The sequence below is a fragment of the Hippoglossus stenolepis genome, chromosome 22, assembly GCF_022539355.2.
Source record: "Hippoglossus stenolepis isolate QCI-W04-F060 chromosome 22, HSTE1.2, whole genome shotgun sequence".
NCBI classification, from domain to species: Eukaryota; Metazoa; Chordata; class Actinopteri; order Pleuronectiformes; family Pleuronectidae; genus Hippoglossus; species Hippoglossus stenolepis.
Genome location: NC_061504.1, coordinates 11,673,110 through 11,693,055, shown reverse-complemented (window position 1 = coordinate 11,693,055; position 19,946 = coordinate 11,673,110). Strand labels below are relative to the sequence as shown.

Sequence of the window (19,946 nt, the reverse complement as noted above, 5' to 3'; positions counted from 1 at the left end):
AATATTAATAAACTCTGAATAAACAGGCGACCAGTGCACTGTAGCAGGGGCGACTGGGACTCATCAACCAAAGTCAAGTCATCGATCACGACAACAGCGCGTTCACGACAACCAATTCTCCAATTCAGGGTTTTGCTTACTGAGTCGAGCTTCACTGAACTTTGAATAAACAGGTGAACAGCTCTTTGTGCAGCAGCGGTGGCTTCAGGGTTCTGCAGACTGAGTCCAGGTCTTCACTCATCACGGCTCAATTACTGCACGTCACTGTTACAGTTTCAGAAAGAAAGCTGCAAACACAGGTCAAGCAAACAGCCTGTTCCATACAGACGTGTTTAGAGCAGGCACTGCACTAGTTATGATAAAATGGAACAACAATGATAATGATAAACACCTTGAAACTCCCTGTAAACGTATAGTACACTCAGCACAGTGATGACAAACCCTCACATTTTGTCGTGTACATTCTCTTGTCGTCAGTCCTTGCAGTTGAAATGTCACATCTGTTTTTTACACACTAGAAGTTGCCTTTACAAGGTGTTCTGGACGCCACTATAGTGCCCATTTTCTGCTTTGCTCATGATGTTCAGTCTTGCGTTGAAAAACTGAGCTTGCAGGATGCACAGTCGCCCGGCTTGGAGAGGCAACACTCCCTTGTTTGGCAGGCGTTAAAACGAGCGTTCGCGGCGCCACACAAGCCGACAGGGGCCCAATTATGTTGGTCCCAGTGATCGGCACGTGTGAGGAGACATCAAAGTGCACCTGCAGCATTTCAAAGTGCGCAGATTCATGACCACAATACTAGAATTGCAATTGTCCCTCATGTATTCATTTCCCTCCATTCTCCTCTGCTTAGCGTTTGTCCTGGACGTTCGCACAATAACACTTTGCTAACGGGGAATAGTGTAATAATAAGTCAATAAACAGGTTCATTACATGCACTACAGTTCCAATTAAGCAGGGGAGCATGTCAGGAGGGGAGAGACAATTCACAGTGAGAGACAGCTCACTGATGGTTGTTACTCTACATTTTCAGCTTGCCTTCCCCTTCACCGTTTTTCTTGCCCTTTATTATCAACCCTCTCCACACTCCTGTTTCTATTGACAACAGGCTGTGCTTGAAGAATAACAGCGAAGCCTTGACTTGATTATCTGTAATGAAAACACTACACTCACTCCTCTCTTCCCGTCTCACACACAGCAGCAGATTCGCTCTAAAATTCTTGAATTCACTGCTTTGAAATCATTGTTCCCATCTTGTATTTATAAACCTCATAGTTAAAGAACAAATAATACGGAGAGATAGAGAGTGGAGGAGAGCTGGGGGAGAACATGATGAAACGTGCATATCTGCAGCAGGTAGACAGAAAACTAGATGAAATCAATACAAAGTCGACTATGTTCCAAACATTCAGCATCTATTCACATCCCCTTTTCCAGCTGAATGGGAAATTACAGAGAAATAACAGGAGCCCTTCCAATCAAATATCCTGTTAGATTACATAGAGCATTCATCACTGACAGCGTCCTTCAACCAAACCCCCCGGGGGAGTGGGATCTACACGGGGGGAAACGTGCAGCGGCTACATCTGAGCCGCTGAGAGCTGTGAAGTCGTGTGATCACCTGGAAACCTCAGCTGCAGCATCAAGGCAGGTGACAGAGCATCGATGCATTTACAACTCCGCGCCTAACATTTCTCACACTGTAGCTAATCCAACCACTGCTCCCAGTCACACGTGTGGTTTTGCATTCTGTACATGTTCTTTTTCGGCTGTGGTATGTTTGGCAAAGAAGTAAAACCAATAAACATCCAGACTGCTACGTTCAGCTGCTGATATTGACTCCTACTATTGATTACTTGAGGTACTTAAACCATTTCATCACTACATTGTTTGCGCAGCAGACGTTTGTTCATGCAACTCTGCAGCAGGTAAGGTGGCAATGTTCCCTAACCCAGGTAAGATGATGCTTGGAAATACAAAGTCTGGTTTTGTCTGCAATGTTTTGCATCTTGAACATTTTGTAGTTAATCAGATTTTTTTGGTGTCAGCTCTAAAAAGCTAGAATCGATCAGGCTTTAAAAACTTTTGATGGAGCTACAAGAAAATCTAGGAAGAAGAAGAGAGAAGAAAATATGAAAGTCCATAAAGTGAGAACCGTGTATTCAAAGAAGCTGTTCTCTCTCAGCTCTGACACAGCGTACCCACCACGATGTAGTTTTTACTTTCAAGGTTACACTATACAGCCTTTCCTTTTTTCGAACCCTCATGTTAACACTTATTTTCTGCAACAAGAAGTAAATTCAACCAAAGCTAAATTCCATATAATCCACAGGAAGATAACGCAGCACAGATTTTGGATTAATTTTGCTCCGGGGAACTAGATGGACGTAATCTTTGAATGTTCCCACAGTGAAATATGCATGAATGTGTCATATCAACGGGCATGACTCTGCAGAGCAAAGTTTCTGCAGCAGTTACGGGTCAATGCGTGGCGGTACAGTGCCCCCTGCTGGCGATTGGGAATATTTCACCTTTGACTGCTCCTGAAAAGTCCAACCCTGAAGAAAACACTTGATAGAATGAGAAGTTTTCCTCAATCAGTATTATGTATGTTCCCTGAAATGCAGACACAGCGTTTATCTAAACCACGCAAAGCAACAATTTACGAGAACACTATTTACTGTTAAAATCTACAGTGCAATACGACTTTAAACTGCAGATTTATGTCTTGAAACAGATGCATGTTTTAACACTGCTGGGCTGAAATGATTTGGGCAAACAAGTGAACACTCTTCCCACATATACAACTGTTGAGGTGCCATTCAGCAAGGCAATAACTGCTTCAATACTGGCCAGCAACAATACAGCTATGATGTTGGGGTTTTGGCTACTATGGAGTTACAACAAGGCAATTCGACCTCAAATCAACAGATTTCTGACTTTTTTTCCCAGACTAACCATCTGTGGCTCAAGAATCAACAACACACACGAACAAATGCAACACTGGTTTGAAGCTGTGATTTAGATTCAAGCCGATCAATCTTGTTTTATGCAACGTTTAAAGAGCGACAACTGATGCCATGGAAATGTTTTGTACCGTCACTATAGGACGTCTACAGCGAGAATCATTTTCTTCACCATCGACCTCCTCTTCGGTGTGTCGCCCTCTCTCCAGTGCTTGCGAAGGTCCACACAATTACCTTCAATTATCCTCACTTACACCTCAGCAATTATATCCCTTATTGATTCCGGACCCCCAGACTGTAAGCCTTATCTCTACCCGACCACAGACCATGGATGAAAGAAGTAGAAGAAGAGAGGGAAAATAAACGGAGCTTGTTTCATTTGCCTTTCTCTCCATCATCGTACCTGAGACTGTGTTTTTCTGCAGTGCACTTGAAACACAAATTTAACAGATACACAATCCGAACCCTGGACTTACTACGCACAAATAATTGCCCAAATCTACAAAGAAAGTTCAGCAAATTCCCTCAACAAGAGTCCTCTCTTTGTTCACGTAACACCGATAATAAATTAATAATACATCCTGTCTGCAGGTTTCTAAACACAAATACACACAGAGAGAGGGACGGCAGTGAGACAGAGAGCAATGAAGGTCAGTCACACAGTATGGAAGCTGTAAAATGTGGAGTCACACACAGCGGCTCTCCTGCCAGATTTTTTGAATATGATACTCGCTGACATTTAGTGAAACACAAACATAAGCTGCTGTCACCACAGACTAATGTAAAACATCCATCATCTTGAATGCAAGCCAGGGCACCTACAGAGAGGCGCATCAATGATGCCTCACTGCCATCTCCTGTTACTGCATCTCAACCTGAGAGGCTGTGCTGCGAGAGGGATCTGTGATGCAATGCTGCCCTCCTGAGGGGTGTTTGGATTACGACTGTCTGCTCTGTGATGCTTGTGTCCAGGAACACAGTGATCAGAAACTTACCTTATTATCCCTTCAGTCAGCTTCGTCAGGAAGGATGCCGTCTTATCGGATCAGAAGCAGAAGTTGTGCACCACAGCTTGTGTCCTTTTAAACCTGAAGTGAAGCACAAGTTAAGTATTATTAGTAGGGCTGGGCTATAAAACAATTTTCTATGCTATTTTCTTCAATAGAAATATCACAAATGTTCAGTGTATATGTATTGTGCAAACGCAGTGAGGAGGTATAATACATAATTCATCTACCTCAAATTTATAAAGTATTTAAAAGTGTGTATCATGCTCTTCCCACAAAGAAGAGTTGAAAACCACAACCTTAACTTAGGAGCATAGTTTACTTAAGATGTTTTTCTGTTGTTGTTGTTGTTTTACCCTTATCAAATTTGAGAATATTACTTTCAGATAAGGATTTCTCTCATAACTTTAACTTATATACAATATTTAAGTACTATTTGATCTTGATATAATTGTGGCCATATCCAGTCCTAACTATTAACATTACATTTATATATCTGCCAACAACACAAACCAAAATGACCAAAGTCTTTAATAAATCTAATCATTTATGCATTAACTATTATTATGAGTGACAGATACATCTCGTTAACTGACTGTGACATGCTAAACATTTCCCTTGTGAAACTCAGTGCATGTGTTGAGTTGGAGTGAACATTTACCTGTAGCCACGTGAGAAGAGTTAAGAGAAAAACATTCCCCTTGAAAAAACACTTTCATGTCTCAAACCCAGATTATTCTTCGAGTAAACAAATGCTCGTTTAACAAAGTGTAAAAAAGTCTTTAGATGAAAAGTTTGCTGAGGAGGAATCATCGCTTCCTGCACGACCCAGCTGTTCCTGATTAGAGACGTGTTCAAAGTTTGTCTTGGTCCAGTTTTCTGTGGTTTTACTCACAACAGCGTCATTAACTGTAGCTGGTGTTTGTTTGTTTTTTTGGTTTCTTCTGTTGATCGTTGAACTTTTACCACAGAGGAGAACCTGAGGAGATCAGCTGAGCAGCAGCGCGAGGGTCTGCAGACAGGGGGCGTGGTTTCACAGGTCTGATGGGGCGTTCAGGGATCGCCGGAAATATCACGATATGTTGTGTGAATGAACCGATCTGGATTCAATAAAAAACAGTACATTTGTTGGGATTTGAAAGACAAAACTTCTAAGAAGTTTATCGTGAATTACATTAAGTGAGTTATTCGTATTTGCATGATTTCTTTAATGTTTTTAATGCATTCCCCAAAACACTTTTGATTGTTTGTATGTGCTATCTATTTATCTATCCTTCTCTCGATCTATCTATCTCTCTATCTATCTGTCTATCTATATATTTTTTTATTTATCTATCTATTTATCTATTTACCTATTTATCTATTCATCTCTCGATCTATCTATCTTTTTATTTATCTATCTATCTATATGTATCTATTTATCTATCTATCTATCTATATGTATCTATTTATCTATCTATTTATCTATCCTTCTCTCGATCTATCTATCTCTCTATTTATCTATCAATCTACTGTTTTTCCCGGTCAGTCATCACCATACAATCATTGTGTGTCCTTTTGATTAAATTTTAAAAAATAAAAAAATAAGAGCATTTCTGCTGCAGGACTGTGGATGTAGTTGTGTGTAAAACCCAAATGCATCATGAACCGTACGACTGGGGCTACAGAGCGAGTGTGCAGGGGTCCCTGAATGCAGCACTAGTGCAGATCAGTGTTGTGTGCGCGGGGCTGAGCGTGTGTGTGTGTGTGTGTGTGTGTGTGTCTGCGTGTGTTTGCTGCTGGCTCCCCTCTGTCCTCCATTACAGCTCGGATCCATCCCCGCTGTACGGCGCAGGCCCGAAGTAGCGCAGCCGCTCTGAGGTTAGTGCCCTACCGCGCAATCTCCATGTATTTCAGCCCCGGCGCAGCCGCACCATCAACCCGGCAGCGTCTGGGCGAAAGCTGCCGAGTGTTCGGATGGTGACTGGAGTCGCGTTGTGATGCATGTGTGATTGTTTTTCACCGGCGATGGATGGTGTTGTAGGCGCGTTTCGACATAAAGCTCAGATAGAGAAGAGTCGCTGTGGATGAGCCGCAGGCCGCTGGGCCTCTGTTTTGTTTTATATTGCGCGGGGTTCGTGTTGGATGCTGCGCTCACAACATTTAGCTTCCTCTTCCCTGGATTCACTTATACCCAGTGTCCGATCACCGCCGACCCGCTGCTCCCCTCGACCACAGCCTTTGTTCATTCAGAGGACCGAGACCACACCGACAAATGCTTAGCTAGCAGGCTAATTAGCCGAATGTAGGACGTTGCTAGCTTAGCTCTTCGTTGTCAGGCAGCCGGCAGGTTAGCATCAGACTGTAACGCTGCAGTAATAGCGTTATGCGTTTAACTCCAGATATCGCTACTCTACATGTGAGGTGGAAATCAGCCTCAATTCAGTCTGTGAATAAGGGTATTAAGTGTAAATGTACGTGCATCATTGAGCTTGTCAGCAGCCACAGTTCATGTACTCATCACAGGCGAGATTACATGTAAACAAACTCAGTCCCATGACAGATGTGGGACTCCAGATGTGTTGTCGTTTTTTTAATACTCGCTCACTGTCTCTAAAAACAATGATATCTACTTGCCAGAATACACATTAGTATAAATCAGCTGCTCACTATGAATGAATAGTATATTAAACTGCTTCACTTCATGTAAACAGCCTGTCTCCAGTCACCATACATCAACTGAGTCGTGTATTTATATATCGTAATGTGTGATTTCCCCCTGACACTGTAACATGGACCCATCACACACACACACACACACACACACACACACGTGCATAATACCAGTGAATATACAAACACCAATACTACTGTTTCACACTGTAAAGGCTTGTGTAGTATATTTTTTACTATCACCCGCCACTGGATTTGAATGTATCGCAGCCAGTCTACATTCACGTGCTGGGTACATACTGCTAATCCATCTTTTGTAAGATTTAACACATAATAAATGGGATTTGTAAAACATTGCTTTCTTGCTTTTATTAAAGTAATGTTTAAGTGAAGCTCCGTGGTGATAGATTTTGAAGCCTCCTTGGAGCAGTGGTGCAGTCGGTGCACTCAGACAAGACAAATAAAACAGCTGCAGGCATATTTCTACAAATATTGATAAGGAGATTTGTACTATAACCTACCAGGCAATATTTTTGATTATTTTTTAATTGGTTTTCTTTCCACTCTATGTCAAATTAGATGCTTTTTCATAAGCCTGAACTAGGGCACCACCGATTTAGACTAAGAATAAATAGCCAATAAATATCAAACATGAACTGGCATGTATATTTGCCAGCATGCGCCGATATGGAAACTTTTATTTTACAGAATAAATAATGCAGAAAAGATGTGGATTTATGTTTTGTTTTTTTATTCAAGATTTATTAATTTGGTAGCATTTTAGATTATTGTTTTTGTAGTTATTTATAAAAAGTTTCTGATTAAATTGTACAATATCAAGCCTCAGTTATATTTCTTTGCCCTGAAGTTTTAATTACTACAAGTTAGGACTCTACATTTTTTTGAGTCAATATTATTGACAGATATATTGGTATCAGAAATATCGGTACTGGCATCAGTCGGGCTCGAGTCTGAACTTGTTGGAAATAAGCTCATATACATAGTTGTGCTGTCAAGTCATTCTGATCAACATAAACAATAGTAGATTTTTGAGGACCGATGCTTAATATGCAATACTATGCATCTGAGGAACTGTATATCAATAGCCAATACAAACAAGATTAATCCCATACAAGGTCTGTGTTGATATAATGAATAAATTGAATTTATTCAGACATGATATGTGGCTAAAGCAGTCGCTACAATGTTCTTATGCTCCATCTCTACTTTTTTTTTGTCTCCACTCAGTCATTGAACCGTCGATCTAGCTGTGTAGACCGGGTGACCAATAATGGAGGAGCACAGCGTTCACCATGAACACATGACAACCATCGAGGCCGGCGCTGTCAGCCAACAGGTCCATCAGGTGAACTGATAACCCAAATAATGAACTAGTGGAAACCAGTAAGAAAGATGGACGATCATGATTGATTGATTTTACCAGCCAGATAGGTCATTAGACTGAACCATGAACCCTAACTCCTCAGTCTCATACTAATCCTATGGTATTTTGTTCGAAACCCATTTTAATTGTCTCTTTACTGTGCATAGGTACATGTGACCACTTACACTGAAACCATGATGAGTGCTGAGGAAGACTCAACGTCCTCGCCAGATGACGATCCTTACGACGACACGGACATCCTCAATTCGGCAGGCACCGATGAGATCACCGCACACCTAGCTGCTGCAGGTAAGTCTAGACACTACTCGATAGATAGAAACCGAGCATTTGGTTCTAAATACAATGCTCAGTGAGCAGATGTGCATAACTTCCATCTCTCTTGAATTCAACGAATCCAAAACAAAACATCCAAGACGTCCTGATTTCAGTGTAATGTTTTTAAGTGAACAACAGGTGGAGCCAGTGTACTGTTTAGTGGAGGCAGTGCCACCCTTTCAATGTTGCCTCATGTCAAGCTCAACTGTTGAGGGAAGGTGTCAGGGCTGACTGATAAAAAGGTTTTCTGGCTTCAGCTTTCAGTCTCAGTTTGGTTATGTTTAGACAAGTAATCTACTTAGTAAACGATCACATTTTGAGTTAAAATGGAGTCTTTCACAATGTGAGACCACGTGCAAAGGCTTTCTGGCAGAAAGCCTTGAAGGCAAACAACTCCCAACAGCTCCTGACTCCACTTTTTTTGTCTTTTGCCTTTTTGTGAGCCACAGTTGCAACTCAGCTCCCTTTCAAACCCAAGTTTCATGACTTAAAAGCATATTCCAATATTAAATCTAAAGAGGAGAATAATAATAACCACAAACATAAAGTCCATACATGTTGGAGTCATGCACAACACACAGTTTAGTGGTCATTTAAATGAATCATCTACCAGTACAAAAGCTTTCTATTTCTTCTCTTCTCAGGGCCAGTAGGCATGGCGGCTGCTGCTGCCGTGGCAACCGGCAAGAAAAGAAAGAGGCCTCACATCTTTGAATCCAACCCCTCAATCCGCAAGAGGCAGCAGACCCGTCTGCTCAGGTGAGCTTCAAACACCAAGGAAACAACTTGATCCCCCTTTCGTGTAAAACAGCTACGATGCCAGAAATGTCACTTTCAGCACCTGAGATCATTGTGCACTCAGAAGGTGGTGTACTGTGTTGCTTTTATTCTGAAGCAGACAATAAATGCTGGTGTTTGTTTACAGGAAACTAAGAGCTACACTTGATGAGTATACCACCAGAGTGGGGCAGCAGGCCATAGTGCTGTGTGTTTCTCCCTCCAAACCCAACCCAGTGTTCAAGGTGTTTGGTGCTGCTCCTCTGGAGAATGTGGTGAGTGTTCGAGTCTATAGCAGGTTGAGCACATCGATCTGCTGCACAATTAAAACAGTTGAAGAACCATTTCTATTTCTTTCCAATAATCATTTACAACTTAAGTAATCACAAGGACAAGCACTAACCTAAAATGCTGTGCCACACAACTTTCTGCCCTCCAGGTGAGGAAGTATAAGAGCATGATGTTGGAGGATCTGGAGAACGCTCTGGCTGAACACGCCCCTGCAGGTGGAGACATGGCCTCAGAGCTGCCCCCCCTCACCATAGACGGCATCCCTGTCTCTGTGGATAAGATGACCCAGGTCAGGCTCCTTAACCTCTTCTAATCTATTACACTTCAACCCACTAAGTAAACATCATCATATATCCCGCAGCGTACAGATGCTCCTCTATCTTTTGCCACCAGAGGGCATTAGTTGGAAACAAATCAGAATCCTAGGTTATTTTATGTACATTGTGAACAAGAACTTAGCATCATGTTCAGACACCTATTTTTAGTTGTTTGCACATGTCCATTGTCACTTAATGAGGTTTTTTTTCATGCAATGTCATTTAGCCGTACATTAGTTTGATGCATAGGTCTGACAACAAGCCAAGCTTCCTGTGTTTGTAGACAGGATGTGGCAGCAGTGAGTGGAGCTGCAGTGCACGCTGCTCTTTGTAGGCCTTTCAGTTTCACTGCAACATTAGCACCATTGGCAGCCTGAGTCCTCTCATCACCCGAGGGATCCCAGCTTGTTTACTCTGCCGTCCCACTGCTGCTGACGCATTCTCTGGATCATCGTCAGAGTAGCCAGCATGACAGTGGCCCTCGGAGACTTTCCTCAACCCTGGGAGCACGCTAGCCAATCCCGAGGCAGGATGAGTCCTCGGAGGGCAGGTTCTAGTTGGTGCTTGTTTTTCTGGAGGTTGTAGGATGCGATTATCTCTAGTAACCTGTTGCCTCACTCAGCTTGACCAAGCCAGGTAGAATGGTGTGGGCGGGTGTTAATAGAGGTCCCATGTGTTGGAGACAGGATGTTGTCTCGTCCCTCTGGGAAAAGGCTGAGGGACCTTGGAAATGGCAAGCAGGACAATAAGAGTGGTGCGATGAATGAGAACTAAGCTAACTTAGCTCTCCTGATCTGTATCGGGAAGACCCTGTCTTTTTTGCTGACATGTGCAGTAGATTTTGTGCAGCTGAAGAAATCCCAGTAAGGTTTAGTGACGCAGGCAGAGGCCCTGACCAGTCCGATGTACGGTGCATCTGTAGCAGGTGATCCACGGACTAGCCTGAGCCCATAATTATCCCCTAGCCTTGTTAGGGCCAGGGACCCGGCATCATAGTCTCCCTTCTTAATGCTGATTGGACCATTGCTCTGGGGATTAGGAGTGGGGTGGTGGGTGCCAGGACAACATGCCACTTAACTCACTAGCCACTGTAATTAGGCCATCTGGCCTTGTGCACATGCATCCACATACATCCACACCAGCCACAGGTGGAAATGTGTAAACCTTTTGGCTTCCAAGACCTTTTTTTCTATTGACCATCCATTTTCAATCAAGAGCCATTTTTTTATTAACTCATTGTGTAACATACTGAGAAACCGTGAACCTGTGTTTTGCAATTGTGAGTTAGAAAAGGGGTCTAAAGGGGGAGGAGGGAGGGATTTATTTCCTGCGGAACCAAATTTAGCCCGTAATGTCAAGGCAGGCAGACGCTGCAGTGCCTCATTGTGCAATATAATCCCTCAGTGATGCTTGCATATTACCAGGACACTGAGGACACTGGCACTAAACCCCACCCTAGCCCGTCAGTCAGTGAGTGAGTGTGTGTGCCTGGTCTGGAAGTGTTGACGTGATGGTGAGTGAATATATGTCTGTGTGCCACTCACTTGTGCACCTATAGTGGTGATGCTGGTGGTTGATCAATAGTGAACGAATCAGATTAGCTCAAGACCACACATGACACAAGGAAGCTAACATCTCTCTCTTTGAGTCAGCTGCCTTCATTGAACCTACACTCAGTTAGCACGTTGCTTTGAAAATAGACTAAATATCAGACGTGTGCACTGTTCAACATCACTGCAAACTGCATCCTCAACAAAGATCATAATGGCATCACCTCTCACAAATATCTGAACATAATAACCTTGATAAAGAAAGGGTTTACTGTAGAGCTTTAGTATTAACTTTAGTTTGAACTAGGTTTAATTTATCAATGAATGCATATTTAAAATCTGATATGACTCCCAGGGAAGAAATAAAAAAGTAAAAATATAAATAGACATGACTATTGGATATCAGACAAATAAATTGGATAAATACATTTTTGTATAATTTACTCCATTGCCAATGTAATGAATTGGCACATTTTCACAGCTGAAAAGTAACAAGGAATCGCAGCAGCGGTCGGCCCATGTATCCAGTTCACTTGTGTCCTACTTCATTGTGAATGGTACCCTCAAATATAGTGGACCAGCACTCCCTGATACAGTCAGGTGCAGCCACAGTAATGAAATGATGATAAAATAGTTCACGTCATGAGTGATCAAAGTTAATCTAATATTTTTACTTGATATTGATTATCTTTTTTTAAAACAATATTGACCTGCTTGTCCTTATTAATGTCTCCGCTGAGTGTACTGGGACTTTGCTGGGACAGGTTGACTGCTGAAGTGTGTTGGATCACCCCTGGTGTTCTCATGGTGTCTGTCTCACACATCAGGCTGGAGCCACAGCCATAGATTGGTCTGTTAATAAACATGAGCACATTGTTCCCCTTTTAGAAAGCCTGTTTCTATTTGCAGACCCTGACCACCTCAGCACCCAGCAGCAGGTAGCCAATCAATAGCTGCCTCCTGCAGCCTGCTCAAGGGCGTGTGTGTGACACTGTAGTTCTCCACTTTGGAGTTTTGGTGTCTGTATCATCTTTTTTTTTCTCCTATCCATCTGTCCTCTGCTTCAGGCCCAGCTGCGAGCGTTCATCCCAGAGATGCTGAAGTACTCTACAGGCCGAGGGAAGCCTGGCTGGGGTAAAGAGAGCTGCAAGCCAGTGTGGTGGCCTGAGGACATCCCCTGGGCCAACGTCCGCAGCGATGTCCGTACAGAGGAGCAGAAACAGAGGGTAAGAAAAAAACTGGGAAATACTGTGTTTGATTTGGAAAGTTGCTTTTAAAACATTTTTTATCCTATTCTGTCTCTGTCACAAATGGTATCTGATGACCTGCTATCTAGTCCACAATGAGTTACCTATTAGACAGTAGAAAATCTGTAATTTTGGCATTCGATACCAGTAGTCTTAAAGTCACTCTGTAGAATTAACTCATAGTTTGAATGGCCCAGGTTTCTTGGACGCAGGCGTTGCGAACCATCGTGAAGAACTGCTACAAGCAGCACGGACGTGAGGATCTGTTGTATGCATTTGAAGACCATCATATAACGACGGTTACCACCACCCAGCACCACCTGACCACAGCGCAAAGCATCGCTCACCTTGTGCCGTCACAAACTGTGGTACAGACCATCAACAACCCCGATGGAACAGTCTCACTCATTCAGGTACATTTTCTTGTCGCTTGGACGCTAGTGGCACTTTTTCAAATCGTAATCTTGTTCAGTTTTTCTTAAAGTTATTTCACTTTCTGTATTTTTTGACTCCATCTCTCTCAGGTTGGCACAGGACACACAGTTGCCACTCTGGCAGATGCCTCGGAGCTGCCGGGTGTGACGGTGGCACAGGTTAACTACGCTACTGTGACTGATGGAGAGGTGACAGCCACGTGCACTCAAACACACACATCTTAATCAAAACATGCTTGTGTCCTGATTGTATAAAGTGCTCCTGAATTAATGACTAAAACAAAAGAATGTTGCAGCACATTAGATTATTATATTAAGCGTACTCTATGGGAGCTGTCCATTCAGCACCACAAAATCAAAACACAAATGTGTTCCCCAACAAACCTAGCACCGCACATTTTAATGTTTACGTAACATTTATCACCCCATTATTGAAATATTTTTTGGACTACTTTTCTCCAGGTGGAGCAGAATTGGGCCACCCTCCATAGCGGGGAGATGACAATCCAAACCACTCAATCGTCAGAGGCCACGCAGGCAGTAGCATCCCTGGCTGAAGCTGCTGTCGCCGCCAGTCATGAGATGCAGCCTGGTGCCACCGTCACGATGGCTCTAAACAGGTGATGCTGAGAGAATTGAACATGTGACAAGGGTTCAATGGTTGTAGAATTAGAACAAGATGGGAAAGTTACAGGGGAGATTTGGTGGGGAAGTGATTTGTTCAATTGTAGGTCTACAATCAGACCCCTCTCATCAATTATGAAGGGAACATTAGTCTAATAGTTGAGCTTACTTACATCTTTAGCTAAGCCTCAGGTATTTATGATACCCCTACCAGTTGGATTGTCGGCAGCAGTAAAGCAGAGTTTGCACCGTAGAGCTCTCACTGCAAAACTGTCACCACTTTTTTGGGGGTATAAATACTGCAGGATTTTGTGTTTAGCGTTCACTGATGCAACCCTCATGGGTGTTCAGTCACTGATGGTGCAGCCAGCGAACACTGCAAACCGTAATTGCACAGGCAGCTTTAACAACTGGACGAGAATGAGGCAACTGTCAGGGCAGGTCACTAGGGTCCCCTGGAGATGAGTGAACTACAGCTGATCCTGGTTCAGCATCTAATTAATTAGCCTGTGGCCTTTATAGTGGAAGGGAGCGATGTGCACATATTAACCTGTGCTAATTTTGCTTATTAAGTAACACCAAGACGGGTGATAAATGCATGATTCCACATAGTATGTCAAAGTCAGTAAAGGTTTGAAATACAATAAGCCATAACCTGTTGTAAAAATACAGTGAGCATTGAGTGTACAGACTGTCGTAATAAACAATGCACATGGGTTGTGTTGGACCGTTTTTCCTTTTGGGAAATGTGCCGCACACACTTTTATTCAGATGGGGCCAACTGCAGGATCTTAAAGCGTGTCCCACGGAGGACCGGTCGTCTGCAGGATCTGGTTACATCACAACAATACAGCAGCTTGAAAATCTCAGGTAGATAAATACAACCTTGCCGTAGCCTGGTTCACATGAAAACCTACAGAGCTGTAGCCACTTCTGGATCCACAGTTTTGATATTCATGAATTTAAAAGGTCTTAAACTTGCAGAATTTATCCGCCAGACTGGTTTTTCACTGCACTAGTGTCAAGGCAATCATTTCACGTGTGTGTGGGTATGTCCCAGTGGGGCTTGTTACGTGCACCCACCTGAGTCCTCCCTCCTCTCCCCTCACCTCCCCTCCTGCTGTTTACCTGTGCTGAGTTACCTTCTGCTCCACAGGCTCTGGAACATTGTGTCTCTGTTTTCCAGCTCCAGGTGGGGAACATGGCCTCCTCTCCTTTCTGCTGTGTTGAGCAAAAAATTGACACCGTATAGACAAAATGAATCAGACATGGTCAACTGCCATTACTTTGATTATTAAATATACATTGATGTAAGGTTGTGGTTATATTTTTCATGACAAAACATCAATGCCAAAATTGCCTGACTTTATTGCCTCCATCTTTTCTCGGTGCTCTCTCAGCTCCTCTTCCTTATCTGTCCATCTGTATTTCTATCTCAGATGTGATTATGAGCCAAGCTGTGAACAGTTCCATTAGTTCATAACGAAGCTGGTGTGGTAATAGGCTCATGGTAAATCCACTGGAGAGATCTGGTTGATAAAACTGCTTTGTTAGACCTGTAGCACCTGGCGTTTAGGGAGATGTGACAGATTTCTCCATAAGTCCAGACTGGAAAAGCCTCTTACATCTCATACACTCCTACCTCTTCACCCCACATCTCTCTAATAACCCCTGCCTTTGTGAGCAGACTGTGTGTGTGTGCCCGTGTGAATGTGGTCTAGGCATTACTCATGTTGTGGGGACCTAACTGTTTTATATTGTAGGGATTTGACTTCCTTTTAGGGACATTGAGTAATCCCCATTGCATAATTCTTTAAATTTCAAGGTGTAGACATTTTTTAAGGTAGTTTAGGTCTCCACAACATAAATCTTAGTATTTATGTGTGCACTACGTGTGTATTTGTCCTTTTTTTAACACATGATACACAACATCTGATGTATGTGTGTTTCTTGCAGTGAGGCAGCGGCTCACGCTGTAGCGACGTTGGCAGAGGCCACTCTACAAGGTGGAGGTCAGATCGTCCTGGCAGAGACGGCAGCTGCTGTCGGGGCACTAGCTGGGGTTCAGGATGCCACAGGTACATATTTATCCATAATGTTATCATCAGCACAGCAATCACTGAGGCACTGTGCAAAATACACCTCAGATGACAGTACTGTAGTTTTTCTATTTTTAAGCTAGTTGGCTTCTTCCTATCATTATATCAGTTTAGATTTTGATGAAGGTTGATGAATGCAAAAATGATAACACTTGCAAACCTTAGGAGGGATTTTTATTTGTGCTTATTAGAGGACTCAAATGTTTTTTTTTTTAATATATTATGAATATTTTGGAATGGATTTTTTCTATAGTGACCAATGTAAAAATAACACAAGATGTGGGCTTCTTTTCAGCTTCTCATTTTTTCAAATTGGAACTTCCCCAGCCAATGGCATTTTTAATTAGTCTTACAAAGTGGAAGCTTTCCTGTACTGACGCCTCTGAGCTCATACACTCATAATCTACTCTATGCTGATGTGACAGACAGACACAGTGTGGTTTTGTATCTTGTAGCTGAGCTCCCTTATTTTAATGTTACGTTATGTTAGCTGCATGACCCTGTCGTCGACGTGACAGGATTGGAGCAGTTTGTAGCGACAGCTTCACATCCTTGTGGTAAACAATTAGCAGCCGTTCAAAGCATATGCTCAGTCAATATCAGTGGGCTTTAGGGCAACTGCTTGTCAAACAGGAACATCAGGTGAGGCAATGCTAATCTAACATTGATCACCAAATGTAGTAAGTATGTAGTCAATAATGTGAGTGTCATATTGCACATAAAAATAAATATTTAGGTGAAACTGACAATGAAATACATTTTATATTGAGTCATTTTCGAGTGACAATTTAATTAAGTTTAATTAAAATGTATTAATTATAATTTACCTAACAATTTACAAGTTAGATTCAAGATGTTATTTTTATTTCTAATTTCTGCTTTGAATCATGGTTATTTACAATCAGTGTAATAATGCAATAAATTATATATTTCACCTAAATTCAAAGTATTAGCTACATACATCTTGTTAAGTCTTGTTCTTATTCAGGATTTCTTCTGACTAGTGCCATCCTACACAGGGATAAATACACAGACACACACTTATACAAATTACACTAGTTCCTGAGGCATCAGCCGGCCCCTCGGGGCCCCACCTAAAGAGCTTTGACTCACTCCATTATCAGTCCATGGTCTAATCACTTGGCCAGCTGTCAGCACACAGCCCCGGGTTATCTTGCTCATCTATATACATGGACATACATACACTACCAGTATATAGATTCATTTTGGCCTCTTCTAAATTCAGACAAATGCACATGTGTCTCTACCTCCTCCTCTAACTGTCCATACACTGCTTTAGCATTAAGAAAAACACAGAACTGAAGCATGTTTACATTAAATCATTGATTAAATCAGTCGTTTGTTTCACAGCTTCACCGTTGACCGGTGGTAACTCACTGTCTAAAGTAGCCTTCAAGTTTCACATTTTAACAAGTGGCAAACCAGATTTGTTTCTCAAATCAGATCTTCAGGACTGTCCACACTGTTATTTGCAAGCAATCAGATCCGATTTGTGTTTCCAGACAGCAACCTATCTGCATTGCGTAGATAATACCTAAATAATACATTGTGCAAATACAAAAATATGAACTGTGTGCCAGTCAATATTTGCACATTTTTACTCAAATGTAAATTTAATTCATTCAAATCTAAGATCTGCACCTTTTGTTGTTTGACATCTTGCTTTCTACGGGGTGCTTTGGCTGCAATAGCTCACTCAAACAACTAATGGAGCTGCCAAAGCCAGTCCTTCTTGCAAACTATTGACCTTAGCAAATCAGCGTAGTGCTGCACAGGAGTGAAGAGCACCGTTTGAAGTGTGCTGGCCCAGACACTGCTGATTGGCTTGTATAGCGACCCTTCACCAACACAGACATTCAGACCTGCACACACACCGATACGTACACACTGCGGCACCAAGGCACGGCCCTTAACGTCTTAGTAACCATGTTGGAGTGGCAGAGGAAGGCACTTCACTCAGTAGCCGTACTGTGTCTGTACATCACAGTGCCAGGCCCATGCCCTGTTCCCAATAAGCCCTCCTCTGTAATCACTGCCAGCACAATTACCTGCATCAGCACAACTTAACCCTGTCACAAATCACTGGCAAGTGGGCTTAGAGGCCAAGAGGACCAACACTTACCAACCTGACAAAAGGGGCCGTATTTTAATTTGGGAGAACTTAAGATGAATAATAATGACGGTGCAGTTTTTTAACCCTCAAATTAAATCTTTAAATATTGAAGGGACTAAAAATACATTTGAAATCTGGCCTGTGTCGTGTCACATATATGTATCTGAAAGGATTCATGTATAATTTGTGTTGGGTGCATTCGGTGTCCAGCCTCTTAGCTCACACTAATGGGAGCGGGCATGAGCCACTGCCATCCCCTACACTGACCTTCTTGCCTGCCTGTGACACTGTGACAGCTTGTAGGGTGGGGCAGAGGCCCACGTGAATGCAGCAGTAATCCCTACAGGCAAAGACACACACACACACACACACACACACACACACACACACACACACACACACACACACACACACACACACACACACACACACACACACACACACACACACACACACACACACACAGCTGGGAATGGGGGAAGCAAGCTAAGGACGTTCAATCGGACCATTGTTCAGAAACATGGCTGCCTTCTATCACAGACAGCTTCATAGAGTGGAGTAAAGACTAATAAAGAGTAGAGATTATTAAATTGATCATTTCTGTGAGCCTAAATCAATATGTTCAAAAGACTTGTTTTGCGAGATCAACAGAATGTGTGTCTAAATCTGACATGTCCCACCTCTCTTCCTCAGGTTTGGTCCAGATACCGGTCAGCATGTATCAGACTGTAGTGACCAGCCTCGCACAGGGTAACCGGCCTGTCCAGGTTGCCATGGCACCTGTCGCCACACGCATAGACAACACTGTCACTCTGGACGGCCAGGCGGTGGAGGTTGTGACCCTTGAGCAATGACTATTGGAATCCTGAAAGGAGCAGAAGGCACTGATTGGCCACCTTGGAGATTTGTTTGTCCTACTGCGCGTTGTTAATTATGTAAAGACTTGACTTTGTTGGTGTAATATTTTTTTCCCCCATTTAGCTTCTTTTTTTTTTTTTTAGCTCTGTGATGTTGAGTATTTAGTATTTATTTCCTTACAAATTAACCTTTACTTAAAACAAAGATGAACCAAAAAGCCCGGGAGGAAAGCCACCACTGCTTCAGTGTGTTACCTATCACTGTTATGGATTTTCTACATTGTCTCTGTGCTTGAATGTTTTGTTTTTAGGATGAATTTACAATTAGGTGTAGTCAAAGCAACCACTGCTTCCCACATCATCCATCACTGCTCTAAATATCACTCTTTCCACTTGGGCTCACTTAAACCTCTGAGCTGTGGACACTCCCCGACTTTGTCCTCACATTAGATGGTAATTTATGTTTAAACACCATGTTGTCGTGTGCCATGTTGTCCCCTGTGCTGTTTTTACTGTGGTCCATGCACATCCTAAGATTTGTGAAGACTCAGGATACACATCAAGTTTTTTTCTTCTTTCCTGCTGGAATGCCGAGCTGACTTCTCGCAGCAGCCATTTTGACGACCTAATCCATTTATTTTCAGTGCATGGATAGGATCAACCCCTCTGAATGTTATTTTTTTAACATGAACTTCTTTGTACGTCACCTAGGACTCGGTGGTCAACATCACTTTGTATATGACAGAAAGTTGGTTATACTTGGACAGGAAGTGCAAGTGTCTTTGAATTGCAAATAATCTAAAATCTTGAAACAAAAATAATTGCTTGCAAAGAATCAGCTTATTTTGATGCAGCTGTAACAGTTGGTTCCACTCTCACCAAACATGTGTATTTAAAGAAATAAAGTCCAATAGACTGACTGCTGTTTACCACTCACACTGTGTCTGTCTCGGTTATTAATACACTGTTCACCCAACAATTAAACCATTAATAAACTATTAAAGCAAGATTTGTCAGTGTTTTAACATTTTAACGGGATTTGGTAGTTACAGATTACATATAATTAGGATTACGTGATCAGTGGAGTGCATATGTCCGCCAAAGAAAAATAAATCTGTTGAAATATTGTTTGAATAACTCTTACTGTAAGAGTTGGGTTATTGATTTTACACAAGTAAAATGTTTATTGTGAGGTAAACTGTTAGCCACGTTTTTAATAGCTGATGCTAATCAAATAATGCAAGTTGTATTGGCAGGTGATAGCATGGAGC

At 42.3% G+C, this 19,946-nt stretch overlaps 1 protein-coding gene and 1 long non-coding RNA gene across 3 annotated transcripts in view; one reads left to right on the top strand and one right to left on the bottom strand.

Moving 5' to 3' along the window:
- Nucleotides 1-4,968, bottom strand: part of LOC118101744 — a 68,794-nt gene extending 63,826 nt beyond the window's left edge. The window contains exons 1-2 of the long non-coding RNA XR_004694580.2: nucleotides 4,635-4,968; nucleotides 3,962-4,054 (exon numbers count right to left, since the gene is read on the bottom strand). This is a non-coding gene — a long non-coding RNA (uncharacterized LOC118101744). The remainder of the gene's footprint in view (nucleotides 1-3,961; nucleotides 4,055-4,634) is intronic.
- A 726-nt stretch (nucleotides 4,969-5,694) lies between these two features.
- On the top strand, nucleotides 5,695-19,611 carry nrf1 (nuclear respiratory factor 1). Of its 2 annotated transcripts, XM_035147700.2 has the most exons (13): nucleotides 5,695-5,833; nucleotides 7,874-7,991; nucleotides 8,177-8,318; nucleotides 8,990-9,104; nucleotides 9,271-9,397; nucleotides 9,562-9,702; nucleotides 12,348-12,506; nucleotides 12,725-12,940; nucleotides 13,052-13,150; nucleotides 13,424-13,581; nucleotides 14,357-14,455; nucleotides 15,542-15,663; nucleotides 18,512-19,611. In XM_035147700.2, the coding sequence occupies exons 2-13, from the start codon at nucleotides 7,917-7,919 to the stop codon at nucleotides 18,670-18,672; spliced, it is 1,614 nt and encodes a 537-aa protein (XP_035003591.1). In that variant the 5' UTR covers nucleotides 5,695-5,833; nucleotides 7,874-7,916; the 3' UTR covers nucleotides 18,673-19,611. The 2 variants fall into 2 exon arrangements, with proteins under 2 accessions (XP_035003591.1, XP_035003592.1); XM_035147701.2 differs by lacking the exon at nucleotides 14,357-14,455.
- Nucleotides 19,612-19,946: the final 335 nt, after the last annotated feature.